Source organism: Lissotriton vulgaris, chromosome 8, assembly GCF_964263255.1.
Source record: "Lissotriton vulgaris chromosome 8, aLisVul1.2, whole genome shotgun sequence".
NCBI classification, from domain to species: domain Eukaryota; kingdom Metazoa; phylum Chordata; class Amphibia; order Caudata; family Salamandridae; genus Lissotriton; species Lissotriton vulgaris.
The window spans coordinates 170,046,109-170,064,815 of NC_141696.1; the positions used below are offsets into that span (position 1 = coordinate 170,046,109).

The following is an 18,707-nucleotide window of genomic DNA, read 5'->3' on the forward strand; positions in this document are numbered from 1 at the left end:
CAGCAAACACTAAGGGGTTAACAAAACCCATGGAAGTCGGGCAAAATTAAAGAAAAAAGAGAAAAAATATGATTTGGTCCCGAGTCTTCAGGAGAGCTCAATTACTTCCCTCACACAGGGAACATTTGGGGTGGGGAGAAGGAACTAGGGGTCAGGAATCGTTGACCCAAACACGTCCGCAGATGGTCGCCTAGCACCGAAAACCAAGCAGTTCCAGCCATCCCGGGGATCTATACCAGCCCAGCTGAGATCTTTAGATACTTTTGGGTTGTGTGGCATTTCCCACCGGCATTGCCGTTGTGGGTGACCCCACCACACACATCCTACGCTTGCAGACTCTGCTATTTAACAGTCAGCCATGAGAGAGAACTCTGCAAGCATGCATATGATTATCTCCATCCTATGATGATAACTAAAGAGGGTCCCTTACCCTCGCTTCTTGCCCTCCTCCATCTGTCTTTTCAGCCGTATTCCTACCTCTAGACCTCTCCATCTCACCTTTCTTCCTCCATCCCGCTTTCATTTATTTTCCAGTTTACCCTTTCATTTAATGTTTATGTTTCACGTTTCCTTCCTCTTCTCACCTGTCTATGCTCCATGCTAGCCCTCCCAGTTGTCCTTGCACATACCTCTCGCCATTGAGTGTCTCTCGCCCTTCGATTGTTCTTAGACATTTCTCCCCTTTCCTTCCCACTCCACAACCCCTACACTCACCCGCTCCCTACCCTTTTAGTCTCCCATCACTTAGTCCTCGACCTGTCTCACACACTCTCCCTCCCTCCTCAATTAATTACCTCCCTTCCAAATCCTTCATCCATTTCTTGCGCTCTTCTCCTTCTCCTACCCTAAGCTGCTCGCTACTCTGTCCAATCCAATCCTCACTCTATCTTTGCCTTTGCACTTCCTAGTTCATCCCATTGCTCTCCTACATCCCCCTTTAGTTCTCATATGCTTTATACTGAATTTATTTACAGTGAGCCACTCATGCCGCTGTTCCATTCATATTATGCGGTCTCCTTTCTAGGTTGCATTACATATAAGACCTGGTGTCAACAGGGTTTCATGTAAAGCGGTTTCATGTTTCTACTGCTATATAAAATTGTGAACTAAATGCATAAATATGGACAGAAACTGCATTAACAAATATCTATTGATTAAACCTACCAGTAGTTTACCAGCTTGCACTCTTACAACCCATGATCCATCGCTGACCATGTGACAAACTTTTCCAAATGCATCATCAACCAAGCGGATCTCCTCATTTGACGAAGGGATTGGTACTATACTAATGAAACAAAAAGTAAAAATTACATCAATGGTGATCTTAGTTGTCCTGGCTCTCCTTCACTCACTACTAGCTGGTAATGATATCTCTAATTAGACATGACAAGAAAACATCAAAAAAAGAAAGCTTCACTTTTAAAAGTTTGAGGTTCTTCATGCACAAATACTCCTATCATGTATATTATGTGATCCTTAACCATGTGCCACTAAATGCCAAAGGCAGTTTCTAAGGGCCTTATTATGAGTTTGGAGACCTTCCTGTAGGTCCGCCACTGCGGCGGTCCCAGGAAGACCGCCAAGCTCCTGGTGAACCTGCCCGCCGGATTCAGAGTGGAATCCATGGTGGGCGGGCGGTGTGGCAGGTATATTAGGCTCGTAGGAGAGCCTAAACAGCATGCTACTGCCATTCAGCACCTACAGCACGTTGTGCACGGTGTGGCATGCACCATGTTGTGCATGCCACACAGTGCATACAAAACGGTGCAATTTCAGAGTGGGACAACATGTGCCCCCAACACTCAGCCATGGGCAGTTTTGCCCAGGGGCCAAATTTGGACCCCTTCCCTGCCTTACCACCACCCTTTTCATGGTGGATTCTCACCATTAAATGGGCGGTGGAAATGCAGGTCCTAATCTGCTCAGCTTCAGCACTGCCACCATTTACAACCCCTCTCAACACCACTGCTGGATTCTGGTGGTTGCGGCGGTCTTGTGGCAGTGCCAGCACCACCATCGCAATACGAGCGGAACGCCGAGGTGGTGGCGTTCGGTCCGCCACTGTGAGTATGGCAGTCCCAAGACCGTTGTCCTCGTAATCAGGCCCTAAATCTTTTTATCCACATGGATCTATGGTTCTTGTACAGCATATCCCAATTTATTGGATGCTGGATGTTTGTTTTAAAGAAAGGAGAGAAAGGCTTAAAGGTACCTCCATCCCCATCTCAGTATTTTTTAAATAAATATAATTACCCCATCATCCTTCTAGTCTCTAAGTATTTTGGCAATCAATTTCATATTTTCAAACCTTAGAGGGGAAGTGACAATGGCACAGGCCCAATCTTCAAGAAAACAGAATGCGTTGCAACTTCATGGCTAAAAGCTGCATCTTTTCTTGGACAAAAAACAGTGATGGTAATGGAAAAACTGCCACCCACAAGGTAAAGGCTGATACCAAGCAGATAATTGAATGCAAGAACACAGTTTAAGCATTGAAAAAATGGAAGGTACCATCTTCAGGACAACATGGTCTTTATAGAAAACACAAATGAGATTGCGTCCCCCATCTGTTAATCTGTCAACGGCAACAGAAGTCCTGAAGGAAATTACTGCACATTCCACCCAAAATAGGGCAGGCATCAATATGAAGTAATCTTCTGGTGGTGACACACTCCCAATTAATTCTGTACCTGCTTATCAAAAAGCATTGCCCATAGTCCCACTAGATGCACTTCTCTTTGCTGCATCAAATGCTAAGTTTGCTTTTGTGGCGAAGCAGAGGAATAGCATGACCCCACATTAATACACATCAATTCTAAACCTCAATAATGAAATTACAAGAGCGTTAGAAAAATTCTATTTTAATCTTATCCTCTCCAGAGGCAGAAATGATGGTCTTAAAGCATTGTCCATCACTACTCCTATAAATTGAAGTCTCTGATATGGAAATAGATGTGGCTTCTTTCAATTGATAGAAAAATCCCATGTTGGATTTAGCGTTGCAAAACAGCAGAAAGTTGTCCTGATTAGTTGGGAGAGACAGAACTAGGGCCAGTTAGTCATCTAAGAAAACTAAGGCTGTAGGTGGGCTGGGTGAAGATAAAATTGGGTTGCTGCAACTTAAAGAATCTTTGTGAACACTCGCCGTCGAGATCGGACTGACAGTAAGTTAGCTGTGCAGCAAAATGTCCATATCTAACGGTAAATCTCAGAAACTGGCAATGCCATTCAGTGGTTCTCCGGCCCTTAACATGCATGCCATTCCCAATCAGAGCCAGTGTTAGCAAATGAGATATACCCATAAACAGAAAAGGATACAAATTATAAAGGCCTAACATAAATCTGATGCCCCAGTCCTTCTGGGCACAATGAAGTATCTGAATTAAAAAAAACAGGCCTTTTTCCCTCTCAGGTAGTTGATTCCTTTTCAACAGGAAGACTTCTGGAGATTACCTTTTAAACTTGTAAAACATGAAGGAAGGCTTGAGTGTAGGATCAAGGTGTGCTTTTCCTTTGATGACACAGATCACCCACTCGTTGAGAGAGATTTGCACCCACTATTGGTAAACTTATACCAGACGTCTTATAGAGGATGAATGCTTCCTGATGACTTCAATCCTCATGCACCACAAGAGGAAGTTAGCCCAACTGCTAGAGTAATCTCTGATTGTGAAAGAAGCAGACGCAATAATTTTGGCTTGCAACAAAACCTATCCTTCAAGCTGGATGCTTGCGGTTTTCTTTGATAGTAGTCTACCCGTGGGAAGGCTGAAAAAAGCCTCAAATTGCACACGTGTATATCAACCTTATTGACTTAGAAGTCACTATACACGTTTTGCACTTTTTTACAGTTCTTTAGTTGATAAACCAAACAGTATTTCAGCATCAGAACGTTATGTTTTCCTGAATATTTGAATGAAACCTAGGCATGTCTCCAAATATCAATTGAGCCAATAATAGACCCTGTGTACTTATTTGCAAAATCGTTATTAAGTTAGATTAGTTGTAAAGCAGCCCACTTGCTTTCTCAAAATCAAAACTGAAATCCTTCAGAAGCATCCAGAGGAAATGAAATCTGTAACTGTGCTAAAGTTCTCCCGAATTGTGCAGGTTATAAGCTACCATTTGGAAAAGGCTGAGATGAGCTATTTCTAGTGTGATGGTGGAGAGTGCTTCTAGAAGTGTAGAAAACACTAACTGTCTCAGATAACGATACCTCAGAAACTACAACAGATTTTTTTAATAGGTTCTGAAGTTATCGATAACAGACTTGGCACCAACTTGCTCCCGAACGGGTAAGGTGACCTTCTTACCACTATCAATGGGTGTTGAGGACTTGATGAATGTGCAGATTATAAAATCCCCTCTTCCCTAGATGCAGTAGCTTCCATCATGTATTAAAGTCCAGTCTCTTACTTTTTGGACATCAAAAAAATATGGTTTCTTAGCATTCTCTGATCAATTCCAGTGCATGATACACAAGATCTCACTGAATGCCACCTGCCCAGACATCAGAGTAGGCCTGGTCAGTGTTAACAGTAACATCAACTGAATGCACTGTGCTACTTCTAATCTGACGTAAATGAAATTCAATTAAAATGAAAAGCACAATGAACTGTCGAATGTAATTCAGAGTGGCCTGGCAGTTTGCATTATAATGCTTTATTGGGCAGAACCCAGGTTGATTTGCCTAAGGGTGGTCCCCATCCATAAAAGCAACATCGCCCCAAAAAAACAAAAAACAGTAGCACTCTAAAACCACAGAAGTCAATATCAAAAATAGCTGAATAAACAGAAACTGGATTTAGCAGTTGATGACGCAAGGGTGAAGACTGCACTTTTGTGTGTGCAGACAAATGCTTGCGCAAGGAGTTTTCCTAACTCTCAAGTGACAATGTTATTTTTGAAAAGCTTTGCCTTGTCCTTTCTGTCACACAAGCAATTCCAATTCAGCTGGAAAGGAGGGAGAGCAGTCAATAAAGAAAAGGTAACTTAGGTAGATCACTTGATAAAACCAAGTAATGTTAATGTTATAAGAGACTTATAAAGCGCGCGCACACCAAGTGGTTTCATGGCGCTTCTCTGTAACTGGTCGAAGACAAAGAGAAGTATTAATTGTGTGCTTGTTCGAATAGCCATGTTTTGAGCAACTTTCTGAAACTCAATAGTTCTGTGCAGGACCGGATCTCGAAAGGGAGTGAGTTCCACAATTGTGAAGCCAGGTATGCGAATCGAAAGCCTCCTCGTCGTTTCCGTTTGAATTTAGGGATAGCTAGTAGGTGAAAGTGTTTGGAACGAAGATCACGGGTAGGGGTGTACCTGGATAATAGGTTGTTGATGAATATGGGGCTCTGGCTATTTAGTGATTTAAAAATTAAGCAGCCTGTCTTAAAGGCGGTCCGTTGAGGCAGCGGGAGCCAGTGTAATCTCTTTAAGAGGGGTCTGGCAGATTGCCACCTGGGTTGCTGGTGGATCAATCTTGCTGCCTGGTTCATCACCATCTGAAGTCGCTTAGTCAGACAGAGTGGCATCCCCAAATAGATCAAGTTGGCATAATCCAGATGGGATAGCTATCACCACCTGTATTAGTGCTGCATGGGTGAGCAAGTGGCTGATCTTCCGGCTCTTTCGCAATTGAAAGAAACAGGTTGATACCACTGCACCTATATGTGTTTTATTTTAGTGATAAGTCTCTATCTATAGTCACCCCAAGGCTTTTTACAGAGGTAGAGGGCTTTGGAGGGGGACCGAGTTCCGCTGGCCAATCGTGAGGGCCCCAGAAGATCTGGCTTCCCCCTATCAGTAGCACCTCGGTCTTACCTGTGTTGAGTTTCAGGTAATTATGATCCATCCAAAGACGGATGTATAACATAGTTTCCTGGAAGTTGGTAATTGAATTGGGGGAGTTGTCTATGGTAAACGTTAGCTGAAGATCATCAGCGTAATTAAATGTAGTCACATTCCCGTCCTTAAGAGACTTGATCGGAGGAAGGAGGTACAGATTGAACAGGTGGTGGAGATAGAAAGGAGCCCTGCAGGACCCCACAAGTTGTGGTTAAGTTAGGTGCAATGAAGTTGGCCAGGCAGACTGCTTGAGTGCGGCCTTCTAGGAAGGATTCGATCCAGTTAAGGGCAGGGCCCTGGATACCAGCCTGTCTGACACGATGGTCCCTCAGTATCATGTGATCGCCCGTGTCAAACGTGGCGGATAAATCCAGGAGCACCAAGGCCTGAGGGATACCTACGTCTGCTTTACCACGTAGGTCGTCCAGTACTGCCAATATCACAGACTCCGTAGAGTGAGCAGGACAAAACCCTGCCTGGTCGGGGTCCAAGTAGCCAGATTGTTCCATGAAATTAGATAGGCATTTAGCCACGTGGGCTTCCAATATTTTGGCTAGATAGGGGAGCAGGGATATTGGGCAATAATTAGAGGAGTTTAATGGGTCCGCTCCAGGTTTTTTTAACAGGGGGACCACGATTGCATCTTTAAATGTTTTAGGGACACAGCCCTGTAGCAGCGATGCATTCAGAAGAGATACAGCAGGCTGTGGAAGAGTGGAGAAGATTTCTTTCAGGATGTGTGGCGGGCAACAGCCCAGTGGAGAACCCGATTTTACTATGGACAGTAAGGACAAGAAAGCCTGAGTGCTGATAGCTGGGAAGTGTTCCAATGATAGAGCATTTATGGATGTGGCCGGAAGTGGCTCGTTGGGATTAGAACATGGAATGCTGGCTTTGATTGTGGCGATTTTCTCAAAAAATAAATTGTTCAGGTTGTCACAGAGCTCCTGAGTGGGAGTAGGTTTTGGCGACACTCTGTCGGCATTTGATAGCTCGTTCACAATTGAAAAGATTTCCTTAGATTTATTGCGGGATTTCAATATTCTAGTGGAGAAGTGAGCTGCCTTTGTCGCAGTGATAGCTTTTTTATAATCTTTCTGCACCTCTGCATAGAGGAGCTTGTCTTTGGGAGCATAATTTAGTCTCCATTTTCTTTCTTTTTGTCGGAGTGCTAACCATTTGTGTGCGTCAGCCCGACGGTTTAGTCTAAGTTTCTTAGATGGAGCAAACACATCGCTGGCGGTTAGGAGCCATGATGAGATGTGTGCTTCATGGAGATTGATATCATGATTGAACGTTGGGGTTGAGCCAGCTAATGAGTTCATAAATCCCTTTTTATTAAGGGTACCCTAATTTCTTATGCCCCCCTCATCCGAGGGAGACTTAGTACTGGAAGGTACTATTACCGAGAATGTTATGAGGTGGTGGTCAGACCATAAGCATGGCAGGGTCGTGGGGACGGATACTGTGAGATTTGTTGTCCAGACTTGGTCAAGTTTATGACCCTTACTGTGTGTGGCTGAGGACAGGTGCTGGGTGAAGTTAAGGTTAGTTAATAGGCCTGTAAGTTCCTTGGAATGGGGACCACCAAGTACGTCATTAAACCAGTAGTTTAAGTCGTCAATTAAAATAATATTAGTGTAATTTGTTACCATATTCGCTATTTTCTCACTCAGTAGGAGGGGAAATTGAGGTATGTGCTGAGGGGGCCTATAGATTACAACGCATCTTAGCCGGGCTGAGTTTGATTCCAGCTTGATAACCAGATTGTCCACTTGCATTAGGCTCAAAGAAGAGACTGCCGTAAATTTGTGGTTGCGATGAATAATTGCAGCCACTCCCCCGCCCGATTTACCAGGTGGGCGGGCCACATGGACAATATAATAATCGTTAGGCAATGCAGCCAAGATGTCGGGTGTAGAGTCAGGAGTCTGCCAAGTTTCTGTTATGAACAGAATGTCAAGTCGGTCAGTTGCCAGTAGCATGACCACCTCTATCTGATGTTTGGCTAGAGAGCTTGTGTTTATATAATATACACATAACGATGCCTGCTTGGAGGGAGTAACATTAGCTTTCTGCTCAATACAAGTTGTTATTTCTATGAAAATTATGCGTGACTAATAGATGTTATTCCTGCTCAAGCACGTTTTAATAGCAGATTTAGTGTGAGCGACGCCCGGTGGAGCCCTCGGAGTTCCTCAGATGAGAATTTGAGGATTCGGGCAGAGTATCTAGCCCCTAGCCCCGTTCAGGCGCGGACGAGCGAATACAGGCTTGCCTTTGGCGCGCCTTTGTGCGACGCCGGCACGCCCGCTGCGCGCGTCCACTGTGCTCCCGTGCCATTGGAGATTCAAATAGCAATTCCCGGCCTATGTCTCCGCCCCCGCACTTTGTGATTGGCTGAGCAGAAGGGGACACCGGGGATCGCTAGGGAGTCAGCGCCGGCTGTAACTGCAGCGGTAATACTTCCCCAATTTTAAAACTAAAGTGCAGTGCAACACGACGGTTTTAAAAAACAAACATTTAAAACATAGTGCAAACACAAGCGATCAGCCTTCCATAAGGTAGCGGCACAGTTTTCAGAGTATCATTTCTATTTAGCTGAACAAGAGATGTTTAGCGAGATGTACAAACCTGAGAACAAACTTACGCATTTGCAAAGAGAACTAATAATCTAAACACAACATTTGCAATGTAAATAAATAAGGAAGCGTCTGCAAAGACAGCAATGGGCAGTAAAAAATAAGAAATGAAGTGAACAGATAAGGAATTGTAAATAGCACTTGGAAAAACACATTAAACAAAATTAAAATTTTCTCATCAGTGAAAAAATGTTGCAAAGGAATCACACTACCCCACTGAAGGTATAAACTGTACAAGGTTAGTAGGCCTCGTAACTGGTAACATATTGATAGTTTCACAATGTTAGAAAACATTGTTATTCTAGTAAAATGCACTTTTAATTTTAACATTAGCCTTCCTATGTGATTTAATTGTGTGCAACTCCAACTATGGACTGTCATCCAAATAGTGATCCTGAGAGGTTAGCTTTGGTGATCCCTATTTAAAAGTTAGTAAACGTTGCCAAACTAAATACCTAAAACATTATGTTTCTCCAGGAGTGCTGCTTTGAAATAGCCTTAAAACCAAAATTAACTCTCTTATATGTATACTGCTCCTTTGCCAACACGTCTCATTTGTCAGGACAAGTACCTTCAATTGTACAGATTTTTTCATTGTACTCTAGGACTTGGATTTGCCTGAAATTGCCAACATTGCTGTGTTCCTCATACAAAAGTTGATGGCTTCAGTACCTTACCTTCACTCCGGGCTCTAAGTGTAGTACCTTATGATAACCTCTCACTGTCATCTATGTCTTCCAGGAAGAATAAGTCAGAAATAAGGACAAAAGACTATTCCTTATTTGCAAATAATTCTGATTCCCCACTTTGCAAATCTTAACTTTTGGAAATCACTTAGCAGTTCCCTAATTAGGTTGTAAAAATTAACTCGGTGTGCATTGCGAAAGACAGTTTGCCCACCTGAAATACTTTCACTTAATGTTGGATTCAACTATTTGACTTCTATACATAGTGACGTACCTTTCAGGATAAAGTTGACTCAGGACCCATGTAAGCTGAACTGCAGCACTTCGCACCTGCTCATAGTCATCGGATAGCAGTTTACAGGCCTGGAAAAAATGTACACAAATCTTATATTTTATACAAAAAGGAGATTAATACCTTGTGACTCTCCCTCTTGGGTTTCCCATAAGCAATGTGTAATATTCCCACTGCTAGTTGCAAATCTAACATTTTCTTCTTAAAACTATTATATCCAAAACAGCATGCATAGTCTGAGTGTCTCGAAGCCCTTCGCAAGTACAGAGATGCTACTGCTGAAAATGGAAGTGAAGAAGATGTAAAGCTCTCTAATAACAGACAGGTAACATGACTTTGGAAGAAGCAGGGGGGGAAAACCGGATGATTCTTGAGAGATGGTGACTTGAGAAATCACAATTTTTAGGTTTAAGGTGTCTGGTTTGCTAATGACCTTTTGGGGACAGTTGGAAAGCTTCCCTAGGAATGTATTCCACCCATTGGTTACTATCAGCTTTGTGGTTTGTAACTCACATGTGCTTGTTTTTTATTTGCTGGCTCGATTTGTTTTAGGCTGTCCGGCTTGAGTTTGTCCCTTCCCTTGCCCAAGCCCTATTTTCTGCATTCTTCCACCAGTACTGGATTTACGTAAACAGGCCTTTAAATCCTGTTCTTTTCTAGTCACATTTGCTGTGAATTCAAAGACAGAGGTCAAATGTCAGACTCTGTCTTCCAGTGAGCTTGGTGTTTACTTTTCTTTCTCTGACTTCAAAGTAAGGGGATTTATGTGACAATGTCTTTAAGTGTAGGACTAGAAATTTTGAAAACCACTCCTGCCGATCTACTAAGCTTCAGGCGGCAAGAAGTCACCTGGGAGTGCCAAGTGCAGGGGAGAGATTGGCCCTTATTGATAAGTCTGTTTAGAGTTTTTTTTTAACCAGGTCCAGATGCCATGATTTGTGATTATCCATAATTAGTTGTCAAATCAAGGTTGCTCAAGAATAGAATGAAGCGATCCACTAGTGTACGTAGAGCGTTAGGGGTACAGGCTAATAAGGTCGACTCGACTGCGTAGAACAACGCAGGTACATGAACAATAGCAATTCTGGGGGTATCTACAAGGCTGGAGATCAGGTGGGGCAGAGACCATTTATATATAAGATAAAAAGTAAAGGGGCCAATATACACACTTGGCGCACATCTTTCTGTAAACAAAACTCAGGAGATATACCTCCTTCAGGGCTAAGACACCTTTGCTTTCAGATCCACGTGAAGACAAATAAAAAAAATTAACCACGGAAACAATCAAAAGCTGTGGACAGGAGATATATATATATATATATATATATATATATATATATATATATGTTACTTTTATATATATATATATATAAAAGTGGACCACTTTCAGGCTCCCAGGCGCTCTATGGCGGTGCATCAAAGGTGCGGCAGAGCTCAGCCGCAATTCAATCGACATTCCTTTCCCCGCAGGGCGTTTTCCTCGTGCACTCCCAGATTAAATCAGCGACGTCCAGCTAGATAGTGTAGTTCAAAGTTACTTTTTAATAACAGCAAAGTCAGCAGCACAACCCTACGCATTTCGTCCTCTACGTAGACCTTGCTCACGGGACTGTTAAAGAACCACAATGTTTTTTTGGAGTGAATTAATAAAGCAAATACAATGACATCATTTACTGTTCTTGGCACAGGGCATTGTGGGACATGTAGTGCAACGTTACAATATAAACAATCATTATTCCTTACATAATGTTTAGAGCCATTCCTTCTTTATACTATTATGGCGATTTTAGGTTATCCTATTTATATGACCCGCAGTGCAGTGTTACCTCACCTCAAGCAAGGCCTCTTGTGGGCATAATTAGTGCTGCTTGTTTTTTATTGTGACATCGTATGTCTTTCCTGCCCCTATTTAACCCTCCAGTGGGTCAGAGGTCTAATTACTTCAAACCCCTCAACTGGGTATATTTCTTGTCTGCCGGTACTGCAACAGATTCTCAATATCCTTCACCCATCTCTATTTTAAAGTTCATTCTTATCTTAGAACAGACCTGTTAGTAAGGGACTAGGCACCCTTCTAATTGCTTCTCTGTGTTCTCCCACCCACCTTGTATTTATATTCATGTCAGGTAACCGTCACTGTGTGATATCCAAACCCGGATAGTAAAACATTAAACGTAAACAAAAATTAAGGATTAAAAATTTAATTTCAATGGAGGTCAGACTATTTCGCCCTTACATTTTTCAAATGCTTCTAAAGTCATGTACAAGGAACCAGCACATTAAAAGTTTTTATTATAGGTGGTAATGTCACTCCTCATCCTGGTTCAATCCATGCAGACTTTTCAGGATATGCTTCGATTCTTTTTGTCTCAGCATTTTTTCACGATCACCCGCTCTGGGATGTATTCCAACGGTTTCCACAGCATAGAATTTGAGATCTTTCCAATTGCCACCGTGTTCCCTTCCCATGTGTTTGGCACCCGCATTGCTCCTGTCAGTATTGATAGTGGCACGAACGTGTTCCAAGATACGTTTTTTCAACTCACATTTCGTGCTTCCAATGAATTTCAAAGTGCATGGACTTTCGATGATGTATATAGCAATTGATTAATAGTTTGATCTTTATCAAATAAAAATACCTAAGAATAAAGACAATCTCTCATTTGATGAACCGAGTGCCCTAAATAAATTAAAAAGGACGATACAATTGAAATACAAATGGCAGATAAGGGAGGAAATGTGATCATCCTGGAAAAAGAAGCATACATGCGGGAGGCATAGTCTCAACTCAGAAACAGAGAGCATTACGAAAAATTGAAATCTAACCCCATTAAATTAAATGGAAAGAAGAACTGGATATTAAATTGGATGGCTGGCTAAAACGCAATCTGCTGGATGAGGATGAAGTTAAATATCTAAAAAAAGCCCATCCAAAAATGGCGAGAATTTACTTTCTTCCTAAAGTCCATAAACATCCCACGAAGCCACCAGGAAGACCCATAATCGCAGCTAAAGGTGCATTACTGGAGCCGATGGCAAACTATCTTGATGTTTTCTTATTACCATATGTAAAGGGATTTACATCATATATTAAAGACATCGATCTGTTGAGGCGATTACAAGAAACCCCATGGCAGTTCACGAACAAGTTGATCACTATGGATGTAATATCTTTGTATTCCAATATCCAGAATGACATTGGTCTGAGAGCATGTGAACACTTCTTGATGGATAGAAATATTCAATTTACTGATCACAACAACATGCTACTGGAAATGATTTGTTTGGAACAGAACGCATTTATGTTTGGGGAAGAGATCTTCCGCCAAACAAAAGGTACTGCTATGGGTTTTTCCTTTAGTCCATCGTATGCCTGGTTAACTATGGGACTATTTGAAAAGACCTGGGCATGGAGCAATGAGAATGACCAATTTGTAAGTAGAACCATAGCATGGTTAAGGTATATCGACGACCTGCTACTAATATGGGATGGGACGGATGAAGAATTTGCAGAGTATTTCGAAACACTAAATGATTCAGATTTCATGCTCAAATTCACAAACGATATCAGCAAGGAGAGGGTGGTGTTTTTAGACACTGAAATCTTTATCTTGAAAAATGAGGTACAAACAACTCTACATCGTAAGAGTACAGCCACCAATGCATGTTCAAAGCTTCCATCAAGCAAGTTTGATCAAAAATATCCACTACGGGGAATTTCTCAGGATAAAGAAGATCTGTTCAAGGGAGGAAGAATGGATAAAACATCAGAGACAAGCTACAACAAGATTTGAAAAAAGAAAGTACAATCCTGGGATAATCAAAACCGCTTTACAACGAACATTGTCAGTCAATAGAACAGAGCTACTGAAAGAAAAACAAGTGGAAGAAAATATTGACAGAAAAATATGACTAATAGCTACATATTCCACGGCCAATCAACAACTTATGAAAATCGTACGAAAAAACAGGCATATACTGCACATGGATGTAACAACATCGGAAATCGTGGGGGATCACCCAAACATTACCTATCGAAGGGCAAGGAATCTGAGGGACCAGCTGGTCCACAGTCATTTTCAACATCAGAAGAAACCAGAAACATGGTTGAAACCAAAAGGTGTTTACAAATGCACCAGCTGCAAGGTGTGCAGTATTGCCCAAAACACTGAAGAAATCATGATGGCCAACAAACGTGTGAAAAATCCAACAATTAATACATTTTAAAAGTCTGTTTGCTATATACATCATTGAATGTCCATGCTCTTTGAAATACGTAGGAAGCACGAAATGTGACTTGAAAAAACGTATCTTGGAACACGTTTGTGCCACTATAAATACTGATAGGAGCAATGCGGTTGCCAAACACATGGAAAGGGAACACGGTGGCAATTGGAAAGATCTCAAATTCTATGCTGTGGAAACCGTTGGAATACATCCCAGAGGGGGTGAATGTGAAAAAATCCTGAGACAAAAAGAATCGAAACATATCCTAAAAAGTCCGCATGGATTGAACCAGGATGAGTAGTTATATTACCACCTATAATATGAACTTTTAGTGTGCTGGTTCCCTTGTACATGACTTTTAGAAAATTAGGAAAATTTAAGGGCGAAATCCTTAATTTTCTTTTTTTTTTTAAAGTTTTTAAAACCTTTATTTTCAAATCAGTGCACACAGCTATTTAGCCATACATCCTGGAGGCTAGGCAGCATATCATTAACCAGAAGGTCAGTGTACAAGGAGCAAGTTACCAGAACGTATCAAGGTTGTAATTTTCTGTTTTTTATAACGAGTAACAAGTACAAGAAAGGAAAGCACCAGAACTAGTGCTAAGAAGTAAGGCAATTGAAACAGTTGTGCAACAGAGCCCGATCTTGGAGTCGGCTAGGCCCAATAACGACAATTACAGTCAAAAACAGTACTCATATGTAGAACCATAGGGGGAGGGGAAACACAGGATGGCTATGCAACCAGAACGCGTGTTGGAGTTATAGATTATGGGGTCAAACGTTCCTCCAGTGGGGCGATGTCAGGCGGCATGCAAATGTCACCCCTATACTCATTCCAGGCCCCCCATATCTTCTGCCATTTTTTGGGTTTACCCCTGGCCACATACACCGTCTTCTCTCGGAACATACACCAATCCATGTTGGCCTTCCACTGTACCACCTTTGGGGCTTTTGCAGCACCCCACATCTGTGCAATGTCCCGTTTCGCGACCATATTTCCCAGGGTAACCCATTGTGTTTGTGCATTGTTATAATCAGTTGGGCCCCAGACATTCAGGAGGCAGCGCCGGGCCTCCGCCTGAACTTCCACCCCGGTCACCTCACTCATAATCATGTGTATCCGCCTCCAGTAGGAGGCTATTGCACTACACTCCAAGATAATGTGCATAAAGGTGGCTAGAGCGCCACAGCCACGCCTACAGAGGCCATCCACTGAATGACCCATGTGTATTAATCTGGGACCCGTAACAAACTCTGTGAAGAATTTTTAATTGTACCAGCCGCAGCCTGGCAGGGATAGCAACTTCCTTGGGGGAGGACACCGCACATTGCCAGTCTTCGTCGTCGAGCTCTATCCCATCTCGCACCCACTGGTCTCTCACCCCCAGGAGGAGGTCAGTGCGGACATTAATCAGTTCTTTATAGATTAGGGAAATAGCGCTATCAGGCATATGGCCGTCTAGCACCCTATCTTCCAAGGGGGAATATTCAGGGATTTTCTCGCCCTCCGGCATAACTGCCAGAAGTGCATGACGCAGCTGGGCGTACCGGAAATATTCCGTTCCGCCCAGCTGGAACTCCGTCTGTAGTAATGCAAAAGATTTTATCTCCCCTCTCACTATCATGTCTTCCACCTTGGATATGCCTATCATGTCCCACTTGTCGAATCCCTTAGTGTTCCACAGTTTCCCCCGTATTTCAGAATCGTAGAGAGGGGTTGCCATCGTGAGCCTATCCTTCCACCCCTGTGACTTTGTGATCGCCCTCCATATGTGCACCGCTGTCTTCGTTGGCCCCGACATTCGACCATCCAGAGATCTCGAGTACAACGCCCTTTGGTACTTCCCGTCATCCAGGAGCCACCGATCCATGGCATAGCCTGGGCTTTCTGCTGGACCGTAGAGGCTGTGATTAATGGCTGCCAACTGGGAGGCCCAATAATATCTCCTGATGTCAGGCAATGCTATACCCCCGTCATACCACGGGAGCGTAAGCTTCGTAATAGCTATGCGTGGCCTGCCATCTCAGAGCAAGGCACGTTGCAAGCCCTCGATCTCCCTAAAGTAACTGGCTGGGACCGGATCTTGGGTATTTTGTAGAGCATACAGGAACCTGGGAAAGGACATCATTTTAAATAATGCCGCTCGCCCAAGAAGGGAGAGCGGGAGTCTACGCCAGCCCTCTACGTCACGTCGGAGACGGACGAGGGGGGGAAGCAAATTATTCATGTAGCGTATCTTGGGGTCCGTTGAGATGTAGATCCCCAAGTATTTAAATCCCTGCCTCGCGACCTGTATGCCACAGTCCCTTGGAAGTCGAGGCGTTCCCCCTCTCAGCACGTACAGGTGCGACTTCGACCAATTAATAACCAGGCCAGAATGCCGGCCAAAGAGACGAAGCACATCACACACCACAATAAGCGACTTACAAGGAGAGGTGAGATACAGCAAGATGTCATCAGCATATAGCGACACTCAGTCCTCGAATCCAGGGGACCAACGTATTCTGTTTATATCTGGGTGGTGCCGTAGCCACGCGGCCAACGGTTCAAGTGCCAATGCAAACAACAGGGGCGACAGGGGGCAACCCTGCCTGGTGCCTCTGTGGAGAGCAAAGGACGTGGAAACACGACCATTGACCGTTACGTTGGCCAGCGGGCTGGCGTACAGAAGCTTGACCCACCCTACGAATTCCGAACCAAATCCGAACTTCGCTAACACTGCCGACAGGTAGTTCCATTCAAGGGAGTCAAACGCCATTGTGGCATCCAATGACGCCAGGATGGCTGGTTCCCTGAGCGTGTGGGCCCTAGCAAGGGCTCCATGGAGTCTCCGAAGGTTAAGGGCAGTGTTGCGGTGTGGAATAAAGCCCGACTGGTCCGGGTGCACTAAGTCGCCAATCAAACGGTTGGCCAGCAATTTAGCCAGAATCTTAGGCTCAGCATTTAACAGAGAAATGGGACGATACGATCGGCACAGGTCTCTGGGTTTCCCTTCCTTATGAATGACCACAATGGTGGCCAGTCTCTGGTCGTGGGGAAGCATGCCCTTCTCCCGCGCCTCCAGAAGCATGTTCCGCAGGGGCGAGGAGATGACATCGGGTTTGATCTTATAAAGTTCCACTGGTATACCATTGGGGCCGGGTGCCTTGCCGGACTTAAGGGAGCGAATGGCGAGGGCTATCTCGTCTGCGGAAATTTCCCTATCCAAGTCATCCCGGTCCGTCTCCGACAGACACGGGAGGTCCACCTCCGCCAAAAGCTCCACGGAATCGGTCTCAGACTGGTCAGAGACCGAGGTGTAAATGGCCTCAAAGTAGTCTGCGAACGTCTCAACTATTGCACTCGGATCGGTGACAGTCAAGCCGTCCTCCCCCAACACTTCTGGAAACACCCGGTTAGCTCTTTCCTTTTTGTCCAGCCAAGCGAAATCCTTAATTTTTATTTACGTTTAATGTTTTACTATCCGGTTTTACGGTTACCTGACAGGAATATAAACACAAGGTGGGTGAGAGAACACAGAGAAGCAATTAGAAGGGTGCCTAGGCGCTTACTAACAGGTCTATTCTAAAATAAGAATGAACTTTAAAATGGAGATGGGTGAAGGATATTGAGAATCTGTTGCAGTACTGGCAGACAAGAAATATACCCATTTGAGGGGTTTGAAGTAATTAGACTTCTGACCCACTGGAGGGTTAAATAGGGGCAGGAAAGACATACAATGTCACAATAAAAAACAAGCAGCACTAATTATGCCCACCAGAGGGCTTTCTTGAGGTGAGATAACACTGCACTGCGGGTCATATAAATAGGATAACCTAAAATCTCCATAATAGTATAAAGATGGAATGGCTCTAAACATTATGTAAGTAATAATGATTGTTTATAATGTAACGTTGCACTACATGTCCCACAATGCCCTGTGCCAGGAACAGGAAATTATGTCATTTTTTGTGTTTGCTTTATTAAAAAAAAACATTGTGGTTTTTTAACAGTCCTGTGAGCAAGGTCTACGTAGAGACCGAAACGCTTCGGGTTGTGCTGCTGGCTTGGCTGTTATTAAAAATTAACTTTGAACTACACTATCTGGCTGGTTTAATCTGGGAGCGCACAAGGAAAACGCCTGAGGGGAGAGATATATATGCAGATATATATGCAGACATCCATGGGGGCGGAGTGTGCCCTTGATCAATAAGAGGGCGGTAGGACCACAGCTTATGTTGTGGAAAGCTTCCTGGACTCTAGGGCGCTAATGAAGGCAGGCAAAATTGCCGAAATGCAATCGCCATCCCAGGAATAAAAACCGCTTCCAAAGTGTTCCCCGGTGTGGTCTCTGCTAATTTTGCAAGAAAGGAGTTTTGGTGTATATTTTCTGTGTCAGCCAGAGACACGGTATACAGAGACCCCCGCCTCATAAGCTGGCACTGACGTCACTGGCTTTGGCTGCGACAGCGGTTGTTTGTGTGTCCAAGCAATTAGAAGGTTGGGGCCCGCCATGGACTTTGGGGAAATAAGAAGGTGGTAATGCGGTTATTTAACTGCATGCTGGGCGGCGTGTAATCACATTGATGCCCCCGCTCAACATTCCACCCGGATCCCAAGGCTGAGGCGGTTCAGGGACCTAAGAAAGTGTTTTGTTCCTTTAACAAGCAGGAAAATTTGGTTTTTTAACGTGCACAAAGTATTCTGCCAAACTTGCAATAACAACTGAACTTGTCATGCACCACCTACCAGGACTGAAGCTGACCAATAGGAGGGCGGCAGGACCAAAGCTCATGTTGTGTGGGTGCCTCCTGGACGCTGATGAAGGCACAAACAATTGCCGAAATGCATTCGCTATCCCAGGAATAAAAACCGCTTCCAAAGTGTTCCCCGTTGTGGTCTCTGCTCATTTCGCAAGAAAGGAATATATATATATATATATATATATATATGTACCACGAATCCTGGCACCGTACTGACACAAATAACAGGGACAAACATAAAAATTCGTACCAGTGATGGCACGTGATTCA

At 43.7% G+C, this 18,707-nt stretch overlaps 1 protein-coding gene across 1 annotated transcript in view; it reads right to left on the bottom strand.

Annotated features, from left to right (window-relative positions):
- Nucleotides 1-18,707, bottom strand: part of INTS4 (integrator complex subunit 4) — a 358,899-nt gene that overhangs the window by 175,469 nt on the left and 164,723 nt on the right. Inside the window, exons 7-8 of the mRNA XM_086933901.1 lie at nucleotides 9,447-9,535; nucleotides 1,165-1,285 (exon numbers count right to left, since the gene is read on the bottom strand). Coding sequence (XP_086790027.1) covers nucleotides 1,165-1,285; nucleotides 9,447-9,535 — 210 coding nt within the window. The remainder of the gene's footprint in view (nucleotides 1-1,164; nucleotides 1,286-9,446; nucleotides 9,536-18,707) is intronic.